Genomic DNA, 20000 nt, shown 5'->3' on the forward strand with positions numbered 1-20000 from the left:
CTCTGACCACTCCTACATCCCAGTCAGTCTTCCCTCCAACCTGAACCTCATAGTAAAACCTTCCTGAGGAAAATCTTTGTTTTCCCAAGACCTCGACATAGTAAGATAATCTCTCTGTGTTGTTTGGGAGATACTTCCGTATGTTTCCATGACTCACTTGTTTTCCATCCTCAAACAGGATGAGATTGGGATGTGAGTGTATTTTCCAGCTGAGACACAGCTGTCCTCACAGTCCCCACATACAGTATGAAGACTGATGGACATTGACCTTTGTCCAGTCCTTGGTGGGTGGAGCGGTGTTTATGGATGTGAAGTTCTGGAGGAGGTGGAGGTGGTCTTCAGTGTGTAAGAGCTGCTTCAGCTCAGGGATTCTCTTCTCTAACTGAGTGATGTCCTGTTGCAGATCTTTGATGAAGCCTTCAGCCTGTTTCTCTGTTGTTTTCTGCTTCTGTTCGATCACACCAATGAGCTCAACCTACATGTATTAAATACATTGATATTAAACCATTTCCATTGATTTCATAGATAGCTTTTAGACTTGTTTGACAGCACTATCATCGCCGTTACACCTATCTATTTTGGGCGTGTTTCTGTAACTGTCAATCAATTTCCAGTCAATAGAGCAATTCTTTTAGATTTGTTGTCCACCTTTGTTGTTAATATGGCAAGATAACTACACAACACAAACCTCCCAAGTGGTCTTACCCTTTGTGGATTTCAACCCTTTCCATATCCATTATTTATTCTGCATTTGAGCCACGGAACACCACTTGATGAGGTTTAGCCAAAACAATCGTTGGATAAGAGTTTGCCCACAATTCCATGCTGTATTGACATGGGAGAGATAGCAGGCAGCAAATAACAATACTTTTACATTCTCTAATGTAGACTTCTTATAAATTAAGTAACGCAGATGTTTAACAATAATTTAACTCTTGAGCTCATTTTACGTTCTCAAGAGTTAAAGATCTAATAAGGGTCCATTTGGTTACCAACTCTCCATCATTTACAGTAGCTGGGGTGACCACCTGGAACACCCTCAAGGATCACTTGTTGAAAACCCACTGCTTTATGTGGATTAATTAAATGTTCTCGTGTTCCAAGTCAAACAGAGATAAGTGAAAAGCTTTATAGACGAGTGTCAGAAGAGTCAAACGATGATTCAGACAGTTCGGTCTGCTCTGGCTCTGACCTGCCTTATCTCAACGACTCCCACTAGACAGAAAAGCACTTCTAAGCCCTTTTCCAATCCAATTCTTCACCTCACCTCTCGCCTCAAGTTAAGCCATTAGACGCGCTAGGTCTGTGCCTGTTGCCAGCGCAAAGTGATGGTGACATTCTGTGCGTGCATGCGTGTGTGTGTGTGAGAGAGAGAGAGAGAGAGAGCTGGAAAACCCACTGGATAAATGGGGTATAGTGAGAAAGACAGATAATACCTTGAATGTTCGTTCCTGGCCTGGGTTCAAAAAATTGGATTATCGGACTGCGGGTGCTTTAAAACCCATTTCCTTCAAGATATGATTTCCACTGTCATTTTATTGATCCAGCTCTCTGTCTGTCTCTCTCTGTGGAGTTACAGTCTGTCTCTGTGGAGTTACAGTCTGTCTCTGTGGAGTTACAGTCTGTCTCTGTGGAGTTACAGTCTGTCTCTGTGGAGTTACAGTCTGTCTCTGTAGAGTTACAGTCTGTCTCTGTAGAGTTACAGTCTGTCTCTGTGGAGTTACAGTCGGTCTCTGTAGAGTTACAGTCTGTCTCTGTGGAGTTACAGTCTGTCTATGTGTGGAGTTACAGTCTGTCTATGTGTGGAGTTACAGTCTGTCTCTGTGGAGTTACAGTCTGTCTCTGTGGAGTTATACAGTCTGTCTCTGTGGAGTTACAGTCTGTCTCTGTAGAGTTACAGTCTGTCTGTGGAGTTACAGTCTGTCTCTGTGGAGTTACAGTCTGTCTGTGGAGTTACAGTCTGTCTCTGTGGAGTTATACAGTCTGTCTCTGTAGAGTTACAGTCTGTCATGTAGTGTTACAGTCTGTCTGTGGAGTTACAGTCTGTCTCTGTGGAGTTACAGTCTGTCATGTAGAGTTACAGTCTGTCTCTGTAGAGTTACAGTCTGTCTCTGTAGAGTTACAGTCTGTCTCTGTAGAGTTACAGTCTGTCTCTGTGGAGTTACAGTCTGTCTCTGTGGAGTTACAGTCGGTCTCTGTGGAGTTACAGTCTGTCTATGTGTGGAGTTACAGTCTGTCTCTGTGGAGTTACAGTCTGTCTATGTGTGGAGTTACAGTCTGTCTATGTGTGGAGTTACAGTCTGTCTCTGTGGAGTTACAGTCTGTCTATGTGGAGTTACAGTCTGTCTCTGTGGAGTTACAGTCTGTCTATGTGTGGAGTTACAGTCTGTCTCTGTGGAGTTACAGTCTGCACACACGCCCGCACGCACAGATTGGTGGTTGAGGACCTCCCAGTTTGACTGAGATTAACATGCATGACAATTTAGGAGGTCGTCGTCATCCTCCCCTCCCTCTCTCTCTCTCTTCTCCCCCCCTCGTGGTAACTTGTGTTCCAGACATTACGTTTCCATGTCCCTCCTCCTCTGTTAATAAAGTCTACAGTGATTCTCCTTAAAAGCCAGACCAGTGATTACTAGTCAGCATTACGACACATGGTGCTTTACTTTACAAAGACCTGCACCACACAACACAACCAGCACTAGACAGGAGCCCTGTGGTTACCCAGGCACACTGAGGAAGACCGCCTCCCTTCCTCTCATGATGACTCTGTTCCTCTCTCTCTCTCTCTCTCTCTCTCTCTCTCTCTCTCTCTCTCTCTCTCTCTCTCTCTCTCTCTCTCTCTCTCTCTCTCTCTCTCTCTCTCTCTAAATAACCGCTATCTGACTGTGACACTCCCTTCCTCTGTTTATCTGTTTTTTATCCCTTCACTTTTTCCAACCGTTGGCATTTTTAAACGTTGTTGTTTTTTCCCCTCTCCTCTTTTCCTCCCCGAATACGTACAGCACACACAGCATTGTTGGGAAAAAGTACTCACATTATTTACTCAAGTAAAAGTATCAATACTGCAATGTAGAAATACTCTGTTATGTCTACATCTGACCCTTAGATCTCCATATATGGAGCTGACCTGTTATGACATTCCAGGTGTTGATCTGACAGATCGTAGTAGTAGTAGTACTAGTAGTAGCAGTAGTATACAGTAGTCTCTAATACTCACTGTATTAGAGGCTCATTTAGAGTGTGAACAGTGTGTAAACTTCCCAGGATGGTGAGCAAGAGGAATGCAGCGCTAGCTGTTGAATTTTTACAGGGATTTCGGTTGCCAAGACCAGAGGGATTAGTGTCACTTATATGAAAGCCCTTTTTCTCTGAATCCACACTGACTGTTGTGTTGTTTTTGTGTGTCGCGTGAGGTGAGGAATGAGGATGTGGCAACGCACTCCGGTTCAACCTTAATGAAACAGCACGCATGCACGCACGCACGCACACACGCACGCACACACACACACACACACACACACACACACACACACACACACACAAACACACATCAAGCACACACAAACGCACACGCACATGCGCACAGTCGCACACACACCTATATGAGTCATCCTTGTACCTGGAGGCCACGTAGTGGAGTTGAAGGGGTCTCCACCAGCAGTCATGGTTTCTTTCATCATCTCAGTTCACCTTGTGACAAATGGCTTCCAATCCTCACCTTGTAACCCCTGTCAGGGTTCCAAATCCTCACCTTGTCCCCCCTGTCAGGGTTCCAAATCCTCACCTTGTCCCCCCTGCCAGGGTACCAAATCCTCATCTTGTCCCCCCTGTCAGGGTACCAAATCCTCACCACACACGCTAATTTGTTCTCAAAGGCTTTATTCTCCACGATGATCCACTCAATACTGTTAATGTGTACCCCCCCCCCCTCTCTCTCTCTGACTGACTGGCATGTTGAGATGGGGACGATCGAAATGTTCTGGGCCTTTTGAAATGCTGTGCGTGTGTGTGTGCATGCGTGCGTGCGTGCGTAAACAGAAGGATATTTTGTCCACATCTCTGTTTCCATCTGCGTGCTTGTTAATGCTTCAACACATAAAGCTCTATATCTCCAGAGACCTGTGTGTGTGTGTGTGTGTGTGTGTGTGTGTGTGTGCGTGCGTGCGTTGGTTTTTATTTTACGATCACTGTTAACGATGTGGTGTTGTGTGACGGATCAAGTGAAGAATTGATACTTTCTCCACGTGGTTTAAAAACCTCAGCGTTCATTTAACTCACAGAGGATACAAAGGGAACCAAATGGACCTCCGTCAGATGCACACAGTATAATGGGGTCAAATGCACCTGAAGTGGAAAACTGATTGAGTGTGTGTGTGTGTGTGTGTGTGTGTGTGTGTGTGTGTGTGTGTGTGTGTGTGTGTGTGTGTGTGTGTGTGTGTGTGTGTGTGTGTGTGTGTGTGTGTGTGTGTGTGTGTGTGTGTGTGTGTGTGTGTGTGTGTGTGTGTGTGTGTGTGTGTGTGTGTGTGTGTGTGTGTGTGTGTGTGTGTGTGTGTGCGCGCGCGCATGTGCGTGCGTGCGGAGTAGTGATTTCCATCGTTGATTGATTGTGGACGTTGAGGATAATTGCGTTAGCATAGATTAGCGTTGAGCTACAAGCATCTGCTCGTTTCCTCTTCACATGTACACAATACATGAGAGAGAGAGAGACAGCCCTTAACTCCAACTAAATCTCTCTCTCTCTCTCTCTCTCTCTCTCTCTCTCTACATTACAGACTAGGGGCCTGTGATGTCTAATGAATATAGTGAGGCATCTGAACTATGTGTGTGTGTGTGTGTGTGTGGGTGACACAGAACCGTGTGTGTGTGTGTGTGTGTGTGTGGCCAATGGCTCACTGTCATAAATGACGTCATGTGGAAAGACAAGTCTATGGACTTTTAAATGTTTGTTTTAACTCATTGACCACCATCTAGTGGCGACTCAGAGCAGCGCAGGCCGCCACACATCATAACTCAATGGGCGGGGCTTATAATTCAATGGGTGGGGCTTGTAACTCAATGGGCGGGGCTCTTAGGTTGAAATAATGTTTTTGGCAGGAAGTAAAAATCCCCCATTTAACGGCTTAACCCTTTAAAGGAGAACACTTTACAGTGGGGGGGACACGCGACAGGCCAACAGCACACACACCAAGGCCCGCCCCTCTCTATCCTGATTGGTTGAAGGCTGCATCGGTCACCTAGCCGAAAAGTAAACCTACGTTTTTTTTTACCCCCAGGGGTTAACTGGGGACAGGGAGGAACTCCTCATATGGTCAGCACACTCTATAGACACCTTAACAGACGATGTCACACTGATAAGCAACAGCATGCGCGCGCATACCGGCAGCACAAGAACCCTGCCTCTCATAGGATGCAATGGAAAAGTTCTAACTGCACTCACGTGTAGAAAATGCCCCATCAAACTTTCAGATGCTATATTTTTCTCCCAGTGTGGAGGAAGAATGATTAGGATTTTTATTGTGATCTTTCGCCCTTGAAATATATAATCCTTGGTTTCTGTTGTGTGTGAACAATAATAGCAATTCAAATCAGTTGTCCTCAAAACCACACCTCCAGTCGCTGTCATAAGAACGGGAGGTGCGCTCATGAACATGGCAGCAGAGCCTGGTTGTCCATTTATGCTTCGTCCCACGATGGTGTCCTCTACGCTCACAACTGTCGCATCTGCGATGCGATGTGAGTTTGTATATCAGCTGTTCTGTGTGCAATACTGTTGCTCTTTGAAGTATAAGGGTGCATCTCACTAGCCAACACACAAGCTGTTGAATGGACTGAAACCAGCGCTTCCCAAAACAACATTCACCCGTGCCGCCAGTCCCAATGTTTGTAAACAAATAATTGGTCTATAGTAGGGAGGATTATCACGACAAAAGAAAAAAATAAGTGATATTTGAATGAAGTGAAATCACTGAATATACCTTTAAATCCACCCAAAACATACTACATTTTGTATTTCTTTTGTAAAACAAATATCAATATTGCAATGTATGGGACATAATTGGAAAGTGGATATACTCTCAGCAAAGTAAAAGTACTTCAAAATATTACATAGGTGCAGTCCTTGACCCCATAGACATTTCAAAAAGACCTTTTAAGCGTTGTACGAAGCCAACTTGAGTCGAGACAATTCATGACAACAAACATAATATTTTGGACCAAACAAATAATTACAAAGAAGAAAATACAACAAAAAAGTGCTGTGTTCTACGTATAAGCCATGATTCCAACTAACTGCCTGTGCGTTGCGTTGTTTCCTCCCATGGCCCAGTTCTGTTCCACTGAGCTAGGTGAGACCATGAGAGTGTGTGTGTGTGTGTGTGTGTGTGTGTGTGACACTGTGTGTGTGTGACACTGTGTGTGTGTGTGTGTGTGTGACACTGTGTGTGTGTGTGTGTGTGTGTGTGTGTGTGTGTGTGTGTGTGTGTGTGTGTGTGTGTGTGTGTGTGTGTGTGTGTGTGTGTGCGCGTGTGCGTGTGCGTGTGTGTGGGGGGCTATACTTTCATCTCTCTCATTGTAATGCCATCCTCTCAGATCTCTAACATAATAAAGCCTCCAGTATTCATAAACATTCATAACATTCTTTCACATACCCCCCCCCCCCCCCACACACACACACACACACACACACACACACACACACACACACACACACACACACACACACACACACACACACTACTTCCATTCTCTCTCTATCCCTCATTTATTTCTGACACTAGTAGTAATACTGTGTTTGTAATTCTGTGATCCAGAAGATCGGACTAGTTAGACTATAGGGTTACCATATTCTGAATTACTGAAAAGAGTTCTGTTTGAATTAAATTCAGATGTCAAAATAATCTATGACAAAAAAGTTAATAAGTTATGCTCCTAAATTTCATCAAATATGCTCTATATTAGTATTTATTTAAAGGGTTGGTTCGGATTTTTGGACATGAAGCTGTATGAAATGCTTACCATAAATATAGCGGTTGCAAAGGTATTGCCTGGACGAGTCCCGTGCTGGGAGTGCTGCTCCTGTTTGGGGGAATATCAAGTAGTTTCCAGGGTCACTGGGGGCCACGCATTAAAAATAAACCAATCTACAAAACTAGCGTCATTCGTATTGTTGACCTATATCTACCATTATAGACCAACTTTCGTTCAACTTTGACCCCTCTGTCACATGGTACTATTTTCTTTGTGTTCAGTATCACTGCGCCGCATAGAACACCATATTGCCGCGCTGCGGCAGGATACACTACCAAAGGTAGGTGCTATGCAGCTGCCCCGGGTCAGCTAGTTAGCTAGCTACAAGGTTTAATTTAATTCAAAACATTTACTTTTGACTCGTTCCGGTTACTTTATAGGTGTTGACAACACTGTGTTGTATTATAGATCAAAATGGTACGAAGTTGCAACTTTCCGGGATGTCCTAATAAGAGTACGTCTGGTAAAAACATTTCTGGACAAAACATTTCTTCCACCGTTTCCCTAATACAAATATAGCTACGAGAACGAGACAACGTTGGCTTGCTGCAGTGGGTTTGAACGTCCATACCAACTTGTGAAAAATAAAACAGTTTTGCATATGCAGTGATCATTTCGATGCAAAAGATTATGTCCCTAGTACTACTACAGGGACATACATCGGCTGTGCAGTGAAAGCAATATCTTCATCACTGTCGTTGTCTGACTCTGGGTTTAAAGTGTCTGATTCTAACATGTTGAAGTCACACAATTTTATTGTAAATGTTTTGAATGAAATGAAACCTCGTATGCGTTGACACCTTTAGCTAGCTAACTAGCTGACCCGGGGCAGCGGCATAGCACCTAGCTTTGGTAGTGTATCCTGCCGCAGCTGCCGCGGCACGGCAGCTCTATGGTGCTCTATGCGGCGCAGTGATACTGAACAGAAAGAAAATAGTACCATGTGACAGAGGGGTCAAAGTTGAACGAAAGTTGGTCTATAATGGTAGATATAGGTCAACAATACGAATGACGCTAGTTTTGTAGATTGGTTTATTTTTAATGCGTGGCCCCCAGTGACCCTGGAAACTACTTGATATTCCCCCAAACAGGAGCAGCACTCCCAGCATGGGACTCGTCCAGGCATTTAATACCTTTGCAACAGATTTTGCAACATATTTTGCATTTCATACAGCTTCATGTCCAAAAATCCGAACCAACCCTTTAAAAACCCTCTCAAAGGTGTGATCCAGGGACCCTCATGGTTCCATGAGGGGGTTCCAAATGGACCCATTATAGGTCTGTAACTCTGAGAGTGTACAAATGGAACCAAATGGACCCTTACAGGTCTGTAACTCTGAGAGTGTACACATGGAACCAAATGGACCCTTACAGGTCTGTAACTCTGAGAGTGTACTATAGTACAAATGGAACCAAATGGACCCTTACAGGTCTGTAACTCTGAGAGTGTACACATGGAACCAAATGGACCCTTACAGGTCTGTAACTCTGAGAGTGTACTATAGTACAAATGGAACCAAATAGACCATTTTATTACTTTCTAACTCTGATACTGTACAAATGGAATCAAATGGGACTCTTATGGGTCCATTTGGTTTTACTTTCAGAGTTATGGGGGTCCTTGAAATTAAAAGGTTTTAGAACCATGTATGCAATGGCTTATCTCTAGAAAGACCAGCCTATTCTCCAAACCATCATGTCTTATGCTTTGCTAGGTTGTACAAAAGTAATATTCGTTATTTTCAGAAGGACTCATCTCGCGCACAGTTGCCTTGTCTGTGTTGTTGACATGGGCTTGTATAGGACACAACTTTTATTTGTGACAGACACATAGTTCCTTTGCAGACAATACAATCTGCTTCTCATCATTGGTCAGTCACAAAGCTAAGAAAACAGTATAGCCTACCTTTTCTGCATGTCAATGGTTAGATAGTTCTCTGGCATTTCAAGCAGACAACATAGTCTATCTGCAGACAGCGGCCGCATGCAGATAGTTATGAATAATACACATTCCGGGGTTTGGGCCGTAGAGGTTCGGTTCAGACCCCGTGCTGCCCTCTAGTCAATATCCTCAATATATGCTTTTTTTGTTTTGTTTTTTTACCAGCTCTCCAGCTGTTATAAAAAAAGGAAAGCACAGGAAGAGTGTTGCAGTTTGCTCAGATTGTGATTCTGGGATGTTGTCATGTTGACGAGAACACCTTCACTTACCGTGCGTGCGTGCGTGCGTGCGTGAGTGCGTGCGTGAGTGCGTGCGTGCATGCCTATCATGGCAGTGGAGACGAGATATCCTCCCTGCCTCATCCATCTTCATGCGGTTGGCTGCCGATGACATGTCTACACATGACATGAACACACACACTGCACACACGCACATGTACGCACGCACTTGTACGCACATGTACGCACGCACAGATCTCTCACTCTGGCGATGGCATTCCAATTAAACGCCCTGCCCCCTTGTGTCCCCCTAGCTGTGTTTCCCCACCTATAATGTTATGCTAATTGAGTCGATATGCAAATGAGCTCTCGGAATAAATAGTCTCACACGGGTTCTCACAGAGATGCTATTTGTATTGTCGTTGTTTTGTTTAGTTTAGTGTTGTCGTTGCATGGAACTGTCAACGTTAAATGTAAAACCCTTTGACAGAGGAATGCTCGGATAGAAGAATTGTGCATGTGAGTGGTTTATACAACAGTGGTTCCCAAAGTGGGGTCCAGGGACCCCCACGGGTCCTTGAGGGAGTTCCAGGGGGTCCCCAGCTCAATGATAGTTAAGAACCAAATGGACCCTTATGGGTCTGTAACTCTGAGAGTGTATATGGAAACAGAATGAACACTATAACAGCCTTCAAAGCAACACAGAAAACTGTCAGGATTTAGAAGACATTTGTGGAATCGTCCTCAGGTCTACACTGCACACACACACACACACACACACACACACACACACACACACATGTACACACACACACACACACACACACACACACACACACACACACACACACACACACACACACACACACACCAGAAAGGGCTCCATGTCAGAGTGAAACCAACTGATTATTAGACAGAGGTATAATAATACATGAAAAGCTCTCTTGCCTCCCATAAAGTTCCCATGGAGGTTGTGTGTGCAGCCAGAGACCGCTCGCTGTGTGTGTGTGTGTGTGTGTGTGTGTGTGTGTGTGTGTGTGTGTGTGTGTGTGTGTGTGTGTGTGTGTGTGTGCGCGTGCATGCGTGTGTAGCTGGAGGCCGCTATCTTGGCAGGAGTCTCGGAAATTGTGGGTCTTTGTGTTGGCTCAGCGGGGATTGAATCGATGAATCTGTCATTGTTGTGTTTTTTATTAAATGTGATATTTTTTGGTTATATGTTTAATAGGCCACAGCCTCCAGGCTGTTCTCTCACTGTCAGAGAGAGAGAGAAAGTCTGCTTTGTGTCCTCTATCATGGGTGTGTGGGAGGAGAACGTGAATTTCGCCGCCGTAGTAAAGGTGGTCGCACACTGGCCGCGTTTTTCAGAAAGCCGACGGAAAAAACGCAGCTAAAAATCCGTAAACGCTTCCAGTGTGCTGCAGGGACCCTGTGAGTGACTGAAAAGTCACCTCTTCAGACTCCATTTTTAAGCCCGTAGCACTTTGCCCTAGCCTCCACGACCTCGTGGTACGAACGTGGCTCAAATGCCAGATAAAGAATGAATGGGCCTTGAAATGAAACGGGATGAAAAACCACTGCCATATACATGATGACAGACAACAGAAGCAAAAGTTGGGCACACTGCTACACTGTTTTTGGTAAAGTAAATGAACAACTTTGATTGTGTACACAGGTACATTTTCTCTCTAATATCAACGCATTGCTGTATGTGTATGGACTTGTGTATGGACTCGCCTTTCATTTATTTATGTACACAACCAGAAATCACTGCCATGCTGCTGTGAATGATTCCTGGATGCTCTTTAACCCGTTCTGGAGGGAAACACCTGTGGTGTTTTAAGCATTGTGTTAAATACTTTAGCAGATCTACAAGCTCTACATATTCGAAATTTATGCCACATTTTGAAAATGTGGCGCAAAATTTGAATATATATTCTTTCAGAGAGAACGTTATGTTACAACATATTTTCAGATGGGGGCCAAATACATATTTTTGGGGGTCCTTGACATGAAAAAGGTTGAGCACCACTGACATAGAAACATGAGGTTTTTCAGAAATCTGTCGAACTGAGGTCTAAATGGGTTAACATTATGAATAACAACTCTCTCATCTCTCTCTCTCTCTCTCTCTCTCTCTCTCTCTCTCAGATGCTGGCGGTGGAGAGGCAGGTGTTTGACTTCCTGGGCTACCAGTGGGCTCCCATCCTGTCCAACTTCTTCCACATCATCCTGGTCATCCTGGGCCTGTTTGGTACCATCCAGTACCGACCGCGCTACATCCTGGTGGTGAGACAGCTGTCCGTACGTCCGTCCGTCCGCCCCGGGTTTGATTCGAACGGGGGGTGGCTCCCGATCATAGACTGTAACGGTAGCCACGCCCCTCAGAACATACTCGACTTTACACTCTAAGCCTTTGTGTTGTATATATACAGTACATTACTGGCAGCTCAGTGGCCAGCAAGTTACTGTATTTTCGAATTACAATGAAGTACTGTAATCCAGTTTACAGCATATGACACACTACTGTATTAATACAAAACAGTAATTTACTGTAATTTTACATTACTTTTTTTAATGTAGCCCATGTTACTGTATTCTATTATACAGTATTGTACTGTAATATTACTATACTACTGTATTCATTAGTTTAACCCATTTTACTGTATTTTTATTATATTGTACTGCAATATTACTATACTAAAACATTGAATTCAAATCAAAGGTTTCTTTATAAATCCTTTTATTCCAAACTCACATCACCGTTTAACAGTAACAGTTAATGAAATGTTCTGGAACATTGCATTGAAACATGTTCACATAAAACATAAAATTAATTTTGTATTCAACAAGTCAACAACACAACAATAACAACAGCGAATGTTTAAACGGTCTGCCATACAAAATAGAACAGCAACAATTTTCACTATATTCAGCATAAAATTCCATATTCAATTTTGAACTGTGCCCTTGTTTAAAAGGACATACCAGAAGTAAAGTGTTTCTAAACCTTTACAAGAGATCATTGCAAAGTCATATTGACTACCCTGAAAAAAGGCCAACTATTCAAAATCCTTCCAACCAGTTTGAATTGGCTGGCTGTTAGCTGCATCATGACTTAATTTCATGGTGTAAACATTTATCAGTAACTAATGCCAGAGTATTTCAATATTTTACCTAGTTTTTGCTGGCAACTGGATGCACAGTTGAACAGTTGAACAAAAGGAAAAGAAAAAACAGGTCTTCAAAGACGTGGATGGTATTTCAGAAAAAGAAAAGAACAGAACTTGAAGACTTGAAAAAAAGGTCTTCTGAAAGTTACAAGCATGACAACATAAGATTCTGGGGTTTAGGTCTATCTTTTTAAAAGTGCATATCTTCCTCTGGCACACATCTGATTTAATTTTCCTGCAGGTTCAACAGTTATAGCTTTTCACACATTTTAAAGTTCTCTGAAACCATATAAGGGCATAAAGGTGACATAACAAAGGCAGACTAGAGATCTCCATTATGAACATAAAAGTGACACAGGCAGACAGAGAGACGCTTCAACAGGTACTCTGGTTCTCTAATTTGAATGGAATATTATCCCTGTTGTCAAACTATGTAGAATGAGGCCTGGATACAGTGAATAGTACACTAAAGAGTCAGTGAACAGGCAGTAGTACTTCTGAAGTGTTTAGGGTACTTTGGGGGAATATATTTTTGTGTAGTTGACCGGCTTCTCAGGGGCCCCTTGGCAATCCGATCACTTAATTATCAGGTTTAAATGGTTAACCCATTTTGGGACGGGAACCCCTTTTGGTGTTTCAAATGTTATAATTTATCTATTGGAAAATAGCAGATCTACAAGCTCATAGCGCCCTCGGTTTGACGTCTTCCATTCGAACTCCAACAAGGAACGAATTAAACAGTTGACCTGAGGATTGAGGTCCGTCACCTTCCTCTGCACCACCTTCGTAGTCTTCTTCATCTTTGAAGTGGGCACCACTGTCCAGAGTCATGACCACACTTGAATGTCCTGAAAATGAAACGACAAATTGTTACTCAATTACCTAAAATAATAATAACATTTTCCATAATAGCATAAATACATATTCAGTGCAAGATCAGTAAAATGACTATAAACTTCATATACAAAAACAAGGGAATCGAGAATCAAGTGTGTAAGTAGATTGATGACTGTCAAAAATGGACATTTAACAGTGCTTACGTCAGGGTAGCAGTGTGTGTGTGTGTGTGTGTGTGTGTGTGTGTGTGTGTGTGTGTGTGTGTGTGTGTGTTTGTGTGTGTGTGTTACACTTACCAAGCATAATGAGCCTTGGTGTGTGTGGGTTGCTGTGACAAAACAAAACATGAAACAAGGACAAACAAAGAAAATTTGTTTAGACCTTGGGATACATCACTGAGGATACGTCCCAGGTGCATCCATGCGATGTATTTTTGTTTTAGTTATTCTAGTAATAGGAATAGACTACATGACAACCAGGAATAGTCTGGTGACCACCAGAGAGACGGGTGGCACCCGGGAGCAGTATGGTTTAGCGCCCAAGCCTGTGTCTTCCGTGAGGAAGAAGCCCAACAAAACCACGGTGATGCCTTTATTAGGGCCATTCAAGCCGCAAGCGGAGCCTGCGGCACCACCATGGGCCAGGTGGAGCCTGCAGAACCATTGCGGATCGAGAATCCAACACTCCTGAATGAAGTGCCTGGTGCTATAGGAGTCTGGTGCAACACACAGGTGCTGTACCTTGTGAGAGCAGGAGAGGACCTGGTGAGACGTAGGAGGGGCCTGGACAGGAGTCAACCCACAGAGCCTAGTCCTTCCACGCGCCAGATTGATGCGATCCTCCCGCATACCCAGTCCCGGCAGAGTAGTTCCGGAGGCCAGGGTTGATCCTGTCCAGAAACCTGTAAGCAGTATCATACCGATTAAGAAATGTATTGTGAAATGTACTCACCATCAGTCCAATTCTAAGGTTGTACACCTGATTTAATTATAATACAGAAGTGTAATATGTTAAGGCATTCACTTGCCTCTGAACAAGCTCCAGTGTACACGCCACAGCCTCCTGGTACTCCATATTGAACACATAGAAGCTTCCAAAGGACAGCACATCTTTGAAGTTGGCACCACTGTCCAGAGTCATGACCACACTTCCCTCAATATACAGGATGCTGTGAGGATCGAATGTCCTGAAAATGAAACGACAAATTGTTACTCAATTACCTACAATATTTGTATAACATCTTTCATAATAGCATTAATACAATGAGTGCAAGATCAGTAAAATTAATATAAACTTCATATACAAAAACAAGGGAATTGAGAATCAAGTGTGTAAGTAGATTGATGACTGTCTATGAATAAAAAAAATAGACATTTAACAGTGCTTACCTCAGGATAGCTGTGTGTGTGAGCAAGAGTGTGTGTCTGTGTGTTACACTTACCAAGCATAATGAGCCTTGGTGTGTCTGGGTTGCTGTGACAAAACAAACAATATGAAACAAGGAGGACAAAAAAAAAGAATTAGTTACTTTAGACCTTGGGATACATCACTGAGGATACGTCCCATGCGATGTATTTTTGTTTTAGAACTACACAATATAATAGTGAGAACATGTGGGTTTATTTATGGATGGCATGTATGGGTCCAGATCTTCAATCCATCCATAAGTGAACCCACATTCCTCATACTCGTTTTCTGATATCCATCCCACACTCAGAAACCCACAGAGATCTAGTATCACCTTGTGACAGAATAACAGTATTTTGGCAAATGGGTACCTTTGTTTGTGAAAGAAAAACATACTTACATCGGCCAGCATGAGCAGGAACTCTGAAGAAGGCCATCATAAGTAGAACAGCTTAAGTTGCCATCACATCTTGATGTTATGGTGTCGAGTTGTTCTCCGTCCCAGTCAGCAGTGATGGAAATCAGAAGACACTGTAACAAGAAACAAGTAGAACAAAAGTTGTTAACCACAATCTTGAGATGACAGATCACAAGAATGAAATAATTAATTATATTCATCAATTATAGGAAATATGTGGCCAGATTTAACTGAGGGACTACCATCATGCAGTACAGCTTTTCAACAGATAAAAACTGTCATTTAATTCTAAATGAGTTAATAGCACAGGCAGACTCAAATACTAGAGGCTAGAGCATGTCTGAAATAAATGTCAGAGCTGAAATCAACATGTAAATATTAAATAAATGCTTAAACATGTAGCTTGCCAAGCTAGGTGTAATATTAGAGTCCACAGAAGTGAACCTTTCAAGCCTGTTTTCTCAACTCGCTGTTTCTCTGCAAGACATTACTCTATAAGCCATATCTCCTAAACTGGTGGGTCAAATTGAACCAATATGTCAATTTGAAGCTATGCTTCATATGACATGAGAAAATGAACCATGACCATGGCAAAAAAAAGAAAGAAAACCCAATGGCAGCCCCAACTACTAATGCCAAATGCCAAATAACTTAAATATACAAAGTACCAACAAAACATGCAATGCTTATGTTTTTTTTTTTTTTATATTCCAAAATAGTGAAAATGCCATCTACAACTCACATTGTGAGTTTAGTTGGATACATTATTGTTAGATTAATTATTAACCTACACCCCTACTCACATTTTTATTATCATCAAAATCGACTTCTGCAATTGCAAATACAATGATAAAGCATGCTTCCAACACCACACTGACTGTTTGCATTTAGCAAACTTACTGAGAGTTATCTATCTAAACAAAAATCTATTTGATAATTTAATTCATGTTTAAAGTACTTTAACACTAGCAGCATGAGCAAATATCAAACAAATCGTTTGGTGAAGCCTCACAGAAATTATATTCTTTCTCAGTTCACCACACACAAAAACGATTTTTCTAGCTGTGTCTATCACTATATCTCCAATACTTCACTAGAGCATACAGTCCTAAAAACGAATAAATATCTGTATGAAAACAATGTACAAGTAAAGTAAACAATTAAACTTACAGATTATTAATATCCACAAGTCCATGGAGCAGCCATGTCATTCTCTTCTTCAAGGAAGTTGCTGCTGTGAGGTGGTGGGTGTGGTCTGTGCATGTCTTCTGTGATGTGTATGGCTGTGTGCAGGCAGGAGGGCGGGGCTAACTCGTCATTTACACCAGTGCTGTATTTTTGCTATGGCAGGTTACATTCAGCATACATTCACCTTACAACCTGTTACAGTACCAATGTAAAATATTCCCGCCTAGTCAAAACTACCCAGAATGCAATGCAAACTAAAGTACTTTACTGTAATAAAGAAATGTAGCAATGTACTGCAGGGTTATACAGTACTGTACTTCAAAAACTACAACAAGGGTTAAGAGTGTATGGTCACTTTTTTAAATAAATGGGACCATCATTTTCCAAAAAGAATATTTCAGGAAGTCCCGATTTCCTTAGTGACTTCACAAAATATCTGTCTGACTGCCCCCCTGATACAAACGCATGTGTATGTGCGTGCGTGCGTGCGTGCGTGCGTGCGTGCGTGCGTGCGTGCGTGCGTTCGTGCGTGCATGCGCTCACTTCTAGGTCAGTCAGTAGGCCTACTATACCTTAACCAACTCAAACCCCAGCCTGTCCTCTCTCTCTCTCTCTCTCTCTCTCTCTCTCTCTCTCAGTAATGCAACTAAACTCTCTCTGTGTGTGTGTGTGTGTGTGTGTGTGTGTGTGTTCTTAACAGTACACAGTGTGGGCTGCATTGTGGGTGGTCTGGAACGTCTTCCTGATCTGTTTCTACCTGGATGTCGGAGGTCTGTCCAAGGTGAGTGTCTCTGTGTGTTCTGTCAATGTGAGATAGACCTTAATTGGCTCTGGCAAGTGTGTCTGTCTTCATCTGCACAGTGTGCGTGCGTGCGTGCGTGTCTACTCAGCCATCAATGTGCAGATTGGCTATAGTGACTGTGTCTGTTAGGAGTAATATATTACATACCACGAAAAAACACTCCTTGGGCTAAAAATTAATGTAACATTTGGCCAAGTGCTTAATTAACAGAAGATTAAATTAATTAAAGATTAAAAAGAAAAAGAAAAAAAGCAGAGAAATAATAACTCTCGAAGGCCTATTTCCAGAGGGATCCTTTATGTCCATAATGTAAGTGCATTCCCGCAGCATACATTCTGTACTCTCTCTCTCTCTGTCCAGCATACATTCTGTACTCTCTCTCTCTCTGTCCTGACTTGTCTAGCTTACTGTAGCTCATGACGATGACTCATGTCTTCCTTCCGACCACCTCTGTGTGACCTCTGTGTATCGTGTTGATTTCGTCGACTAAAACTAAGACGAAAAATGTTCGTCGACTACCTTGTTTCACTGACGAAAACTAAATGGAAACTAAATGAAAACTAAGCTATGGTGACTAAAACTATGACTAAATGACGTAAATGTATTGACAATTTAGTCAACAAATAAAAACGATACTTTTTACACTTGGTTGCATGCTGAAAATTTAAATAGAATCTACAAGCTCACGACGAGCTTGTAGAACGGCTATTTTCAGCAAGTGTAAAATCAGTCATTACGACAGCATCAAGGCGTGCGTGCGTACCTGGTGGGTGTAAATTATTTTCGCTCTATGCCACCAAAATGTGGAACGCCCTACCAACAGTCATTAAGACATGCAAATCCCTTGACTCCTTCAAAACCGACCTACCTACGACGGCTGCAATTCGAAACTGGCCCCTGTAAAATCTGAATCCCCCACCCACCCTTTTCCCCCTCACTGTATGTTTCTTTTTTTTTACCTCCTCTATATGATGATCTCCTGTTTTGACTATATAGTTGTGTATATTTGTACGTCTATAAATATTTTGATGAATTGAACATGGTGGACCCTATTGTAAACAAGTGTAATGCTTTATGGTGTCGTCAGTTGTCACAGTTAACAGTTTTGTATTGAGTTGTACTTGAAATATACTGTAATTCTGCAAACTGTTAATCAATCAATCAATAAATCAATGAAAGATGCAGGTCGCTGGCCGAATACATATAATTTTCGGGCTCCTTGACATGAAATAGTTTTAGAAACATGAAGTTTTTCAGAAAACTGTCATGATTTAGGAGACATTTGTGTAGAATCTTATGGCAGTGGATTAACAAACACTGAATGTTTTCTTGTGCACTGAGAGAATAAAGGCAGGATGGTTCGCTGTGTGAGTGTCATGTTTTTCTCCCAATCTCCTGCGCTCCAGGCTGCTTCCTGGCGCGCGCACGCACGCACGCACGCACGCACGCACGCACGCACGCACACACACACACACACACACACACACACACACACACACACACACCACACACACACACACACACACACACACACACACACACACACACAGAAAGCATGTCATCTGTCTCTGTCACAACAGTTCAGCCACAACACATCGCTTCCTCTTTTCCTTCCAACCTTCTCTTCTCCAACAACAACCCATTGATCTTTTATTATTACTTTTATAATATATATATATATGGGCCATTCTACCGAGTTGGAAATTGTGTGAAATTTGTATGCTATTTTGGAAAAACTTTTACCATATTTTCAATTCCCCCCTCTACAGACCATTTTTGCAAAATTTATAAAGTTGATTATATTGATTTCAGCATTATTGGTAGTTGACATTACACATACATTACAAAACAAACAGTGTTTCGGTAGTGACTGCACTGTTTTCGGTAGGGACCATAGCATTGTCTTGACAATGCGGTGCCATAGTCACTTAACTGTTTTGCTAAATATTAACTCATAATAATTACTAGAATTAAGTACATTAAAAAGCATAAACCATAATCCAATTTTGTCACTACCGAAACAATTATGTCACTAACTAGTGACGAATTGTTTCGGTAGTGACTGTTTCGGTAGTGACTGTTTGGGTAGTGACACTTTTATCTAGTTTTTAGCTTAACTCCACAATGCTAGGCAAAGATGGCTAAGAAAAACGGCTTTGAACTGATGTACATTGATAGAAACAGGATGGATGGTTGGATGGTTGGATGGATGGTTGGATGGATGGATGGACTGTAGCATCACGTTCATTGAGCAGGCTCTGCTGCTGGACCCACGGTCCAGGACCCACGGTTCTCCAGAACCACCACACAAGGCTCTGGTCAGGCTCTGCCAGTGCAGGGCCTAATGAGGCCAACTCCTTTCACCTGTGCAATTTCAAGCCTCTGCCTCAACTAATTGAGGCTCAACCGATCAGGCTCTGCCAGTGGGCCCAATTGATTGCCAAGTACACTTTTCAGTTTGCAGTCTTCACACACAGGCACATACACAGATCTCCATGTGGGACACCGGATGACGGGTGCTATGACGACGTATATCATTAGGTTCCCAAGTTGCATCGTTCCCAAGTAGGCAGGTGGCCGACTGTGACGGGCACGTACAGGTCTAGTTCTGTGAATGTGAGATAGACCTTGGCTCTGGCAAGTGTGTCTGTCTTTGTCTGCACAGTGTGTGCATGTGTGCACACACATTTCTAGCTAGCATAATGAGCGTGGCAGGGCCCAGCTGCTAGGGCGCGGGGGGGGGGGGTGAGGTCTGGGCATTACCCCGACAGATGGAGCCCGCTCTGCATATGGTGGGCAGGAAAGGAGAGAGCGAGAGGCACGCACGCAGTGGCGCAATTCTCACCGGACGCTAGGGAGGGATAGAGAGCGGCGCCGCCGAAAAATCCATCCCCCCCTCGGGATGCTAATCCACTGTGACCTGTGTGTGTGTGTGTGTGTGTGTGTGTGTGTGTGTTTGGGTCCTACTGGGGGTCTTGCTGTCAGTGTCATA

General features: G+C 42.9%; 1 protein-coding gene and 2 long non-coding RNA genes across 3 annotated transcripts in view; 1 reads left to right on the forward strand and 2 right to left on the reverse strand.

Moving 5' to 3' along the window:
* nkain4 (sodium/potassium transporting ATPase interacting 4) overlaps positions 1-20000 on the forward strand; it is a 53356-nt gene that overhangs the window by 11143 nt on the left and 22213 nt on the right. Inside the window, exons 2-3 of the mRNA XM_080764397.1 lie at positions 11335-11472; positions 16907-16987. Of these exons, the coding sequence (XP_080620523.1) occupies positions 11335-11472; positions 16907-16987 (219 nt within the window). The remainder of the gene's footprint in view (positions 1-11334; positions 11473-16906; positions 16988-20000) is intronic.
* LOC308316052 lies at positions 13112-14049 on the reverse strand. Its single transcript, XR_013964112.1, has 3 exons — positions 13934-14049; positions 13490-13521; positions 13112-13204 (listed from the first exon to the last, which is right to left on the reverse strand). It is a non-coding gene; the product is annotated as an uncharacterized lncRNA (long non-coding RNA).
* On the reverse strand, positions 14270-15109 carry LOC308316051. The gene is made up of 3 exons (XR_013964111.1): positions 15001-15109; positions 14635-14666; positions 14270-14379 (listed from the first exon to the last, which is right to left on the reverse strand). It is a non-coding gene; the product is annotated as an uncharacterized lncRNA (long non-coding RNA).

Source organism: Protomyctophum bolini (genome assembly GCF_963924005.1).
Source record: "Protomyctophum bolini genome assembly, chromosome: 5".
In the NCBI taxonomy this organism is placed as follows: Eukaryota; Metazoa; Chordata; class Actinopteri; order Myctophiformes; family Myctophidae; genus Protomyctophum; species Protomyctophum bolini.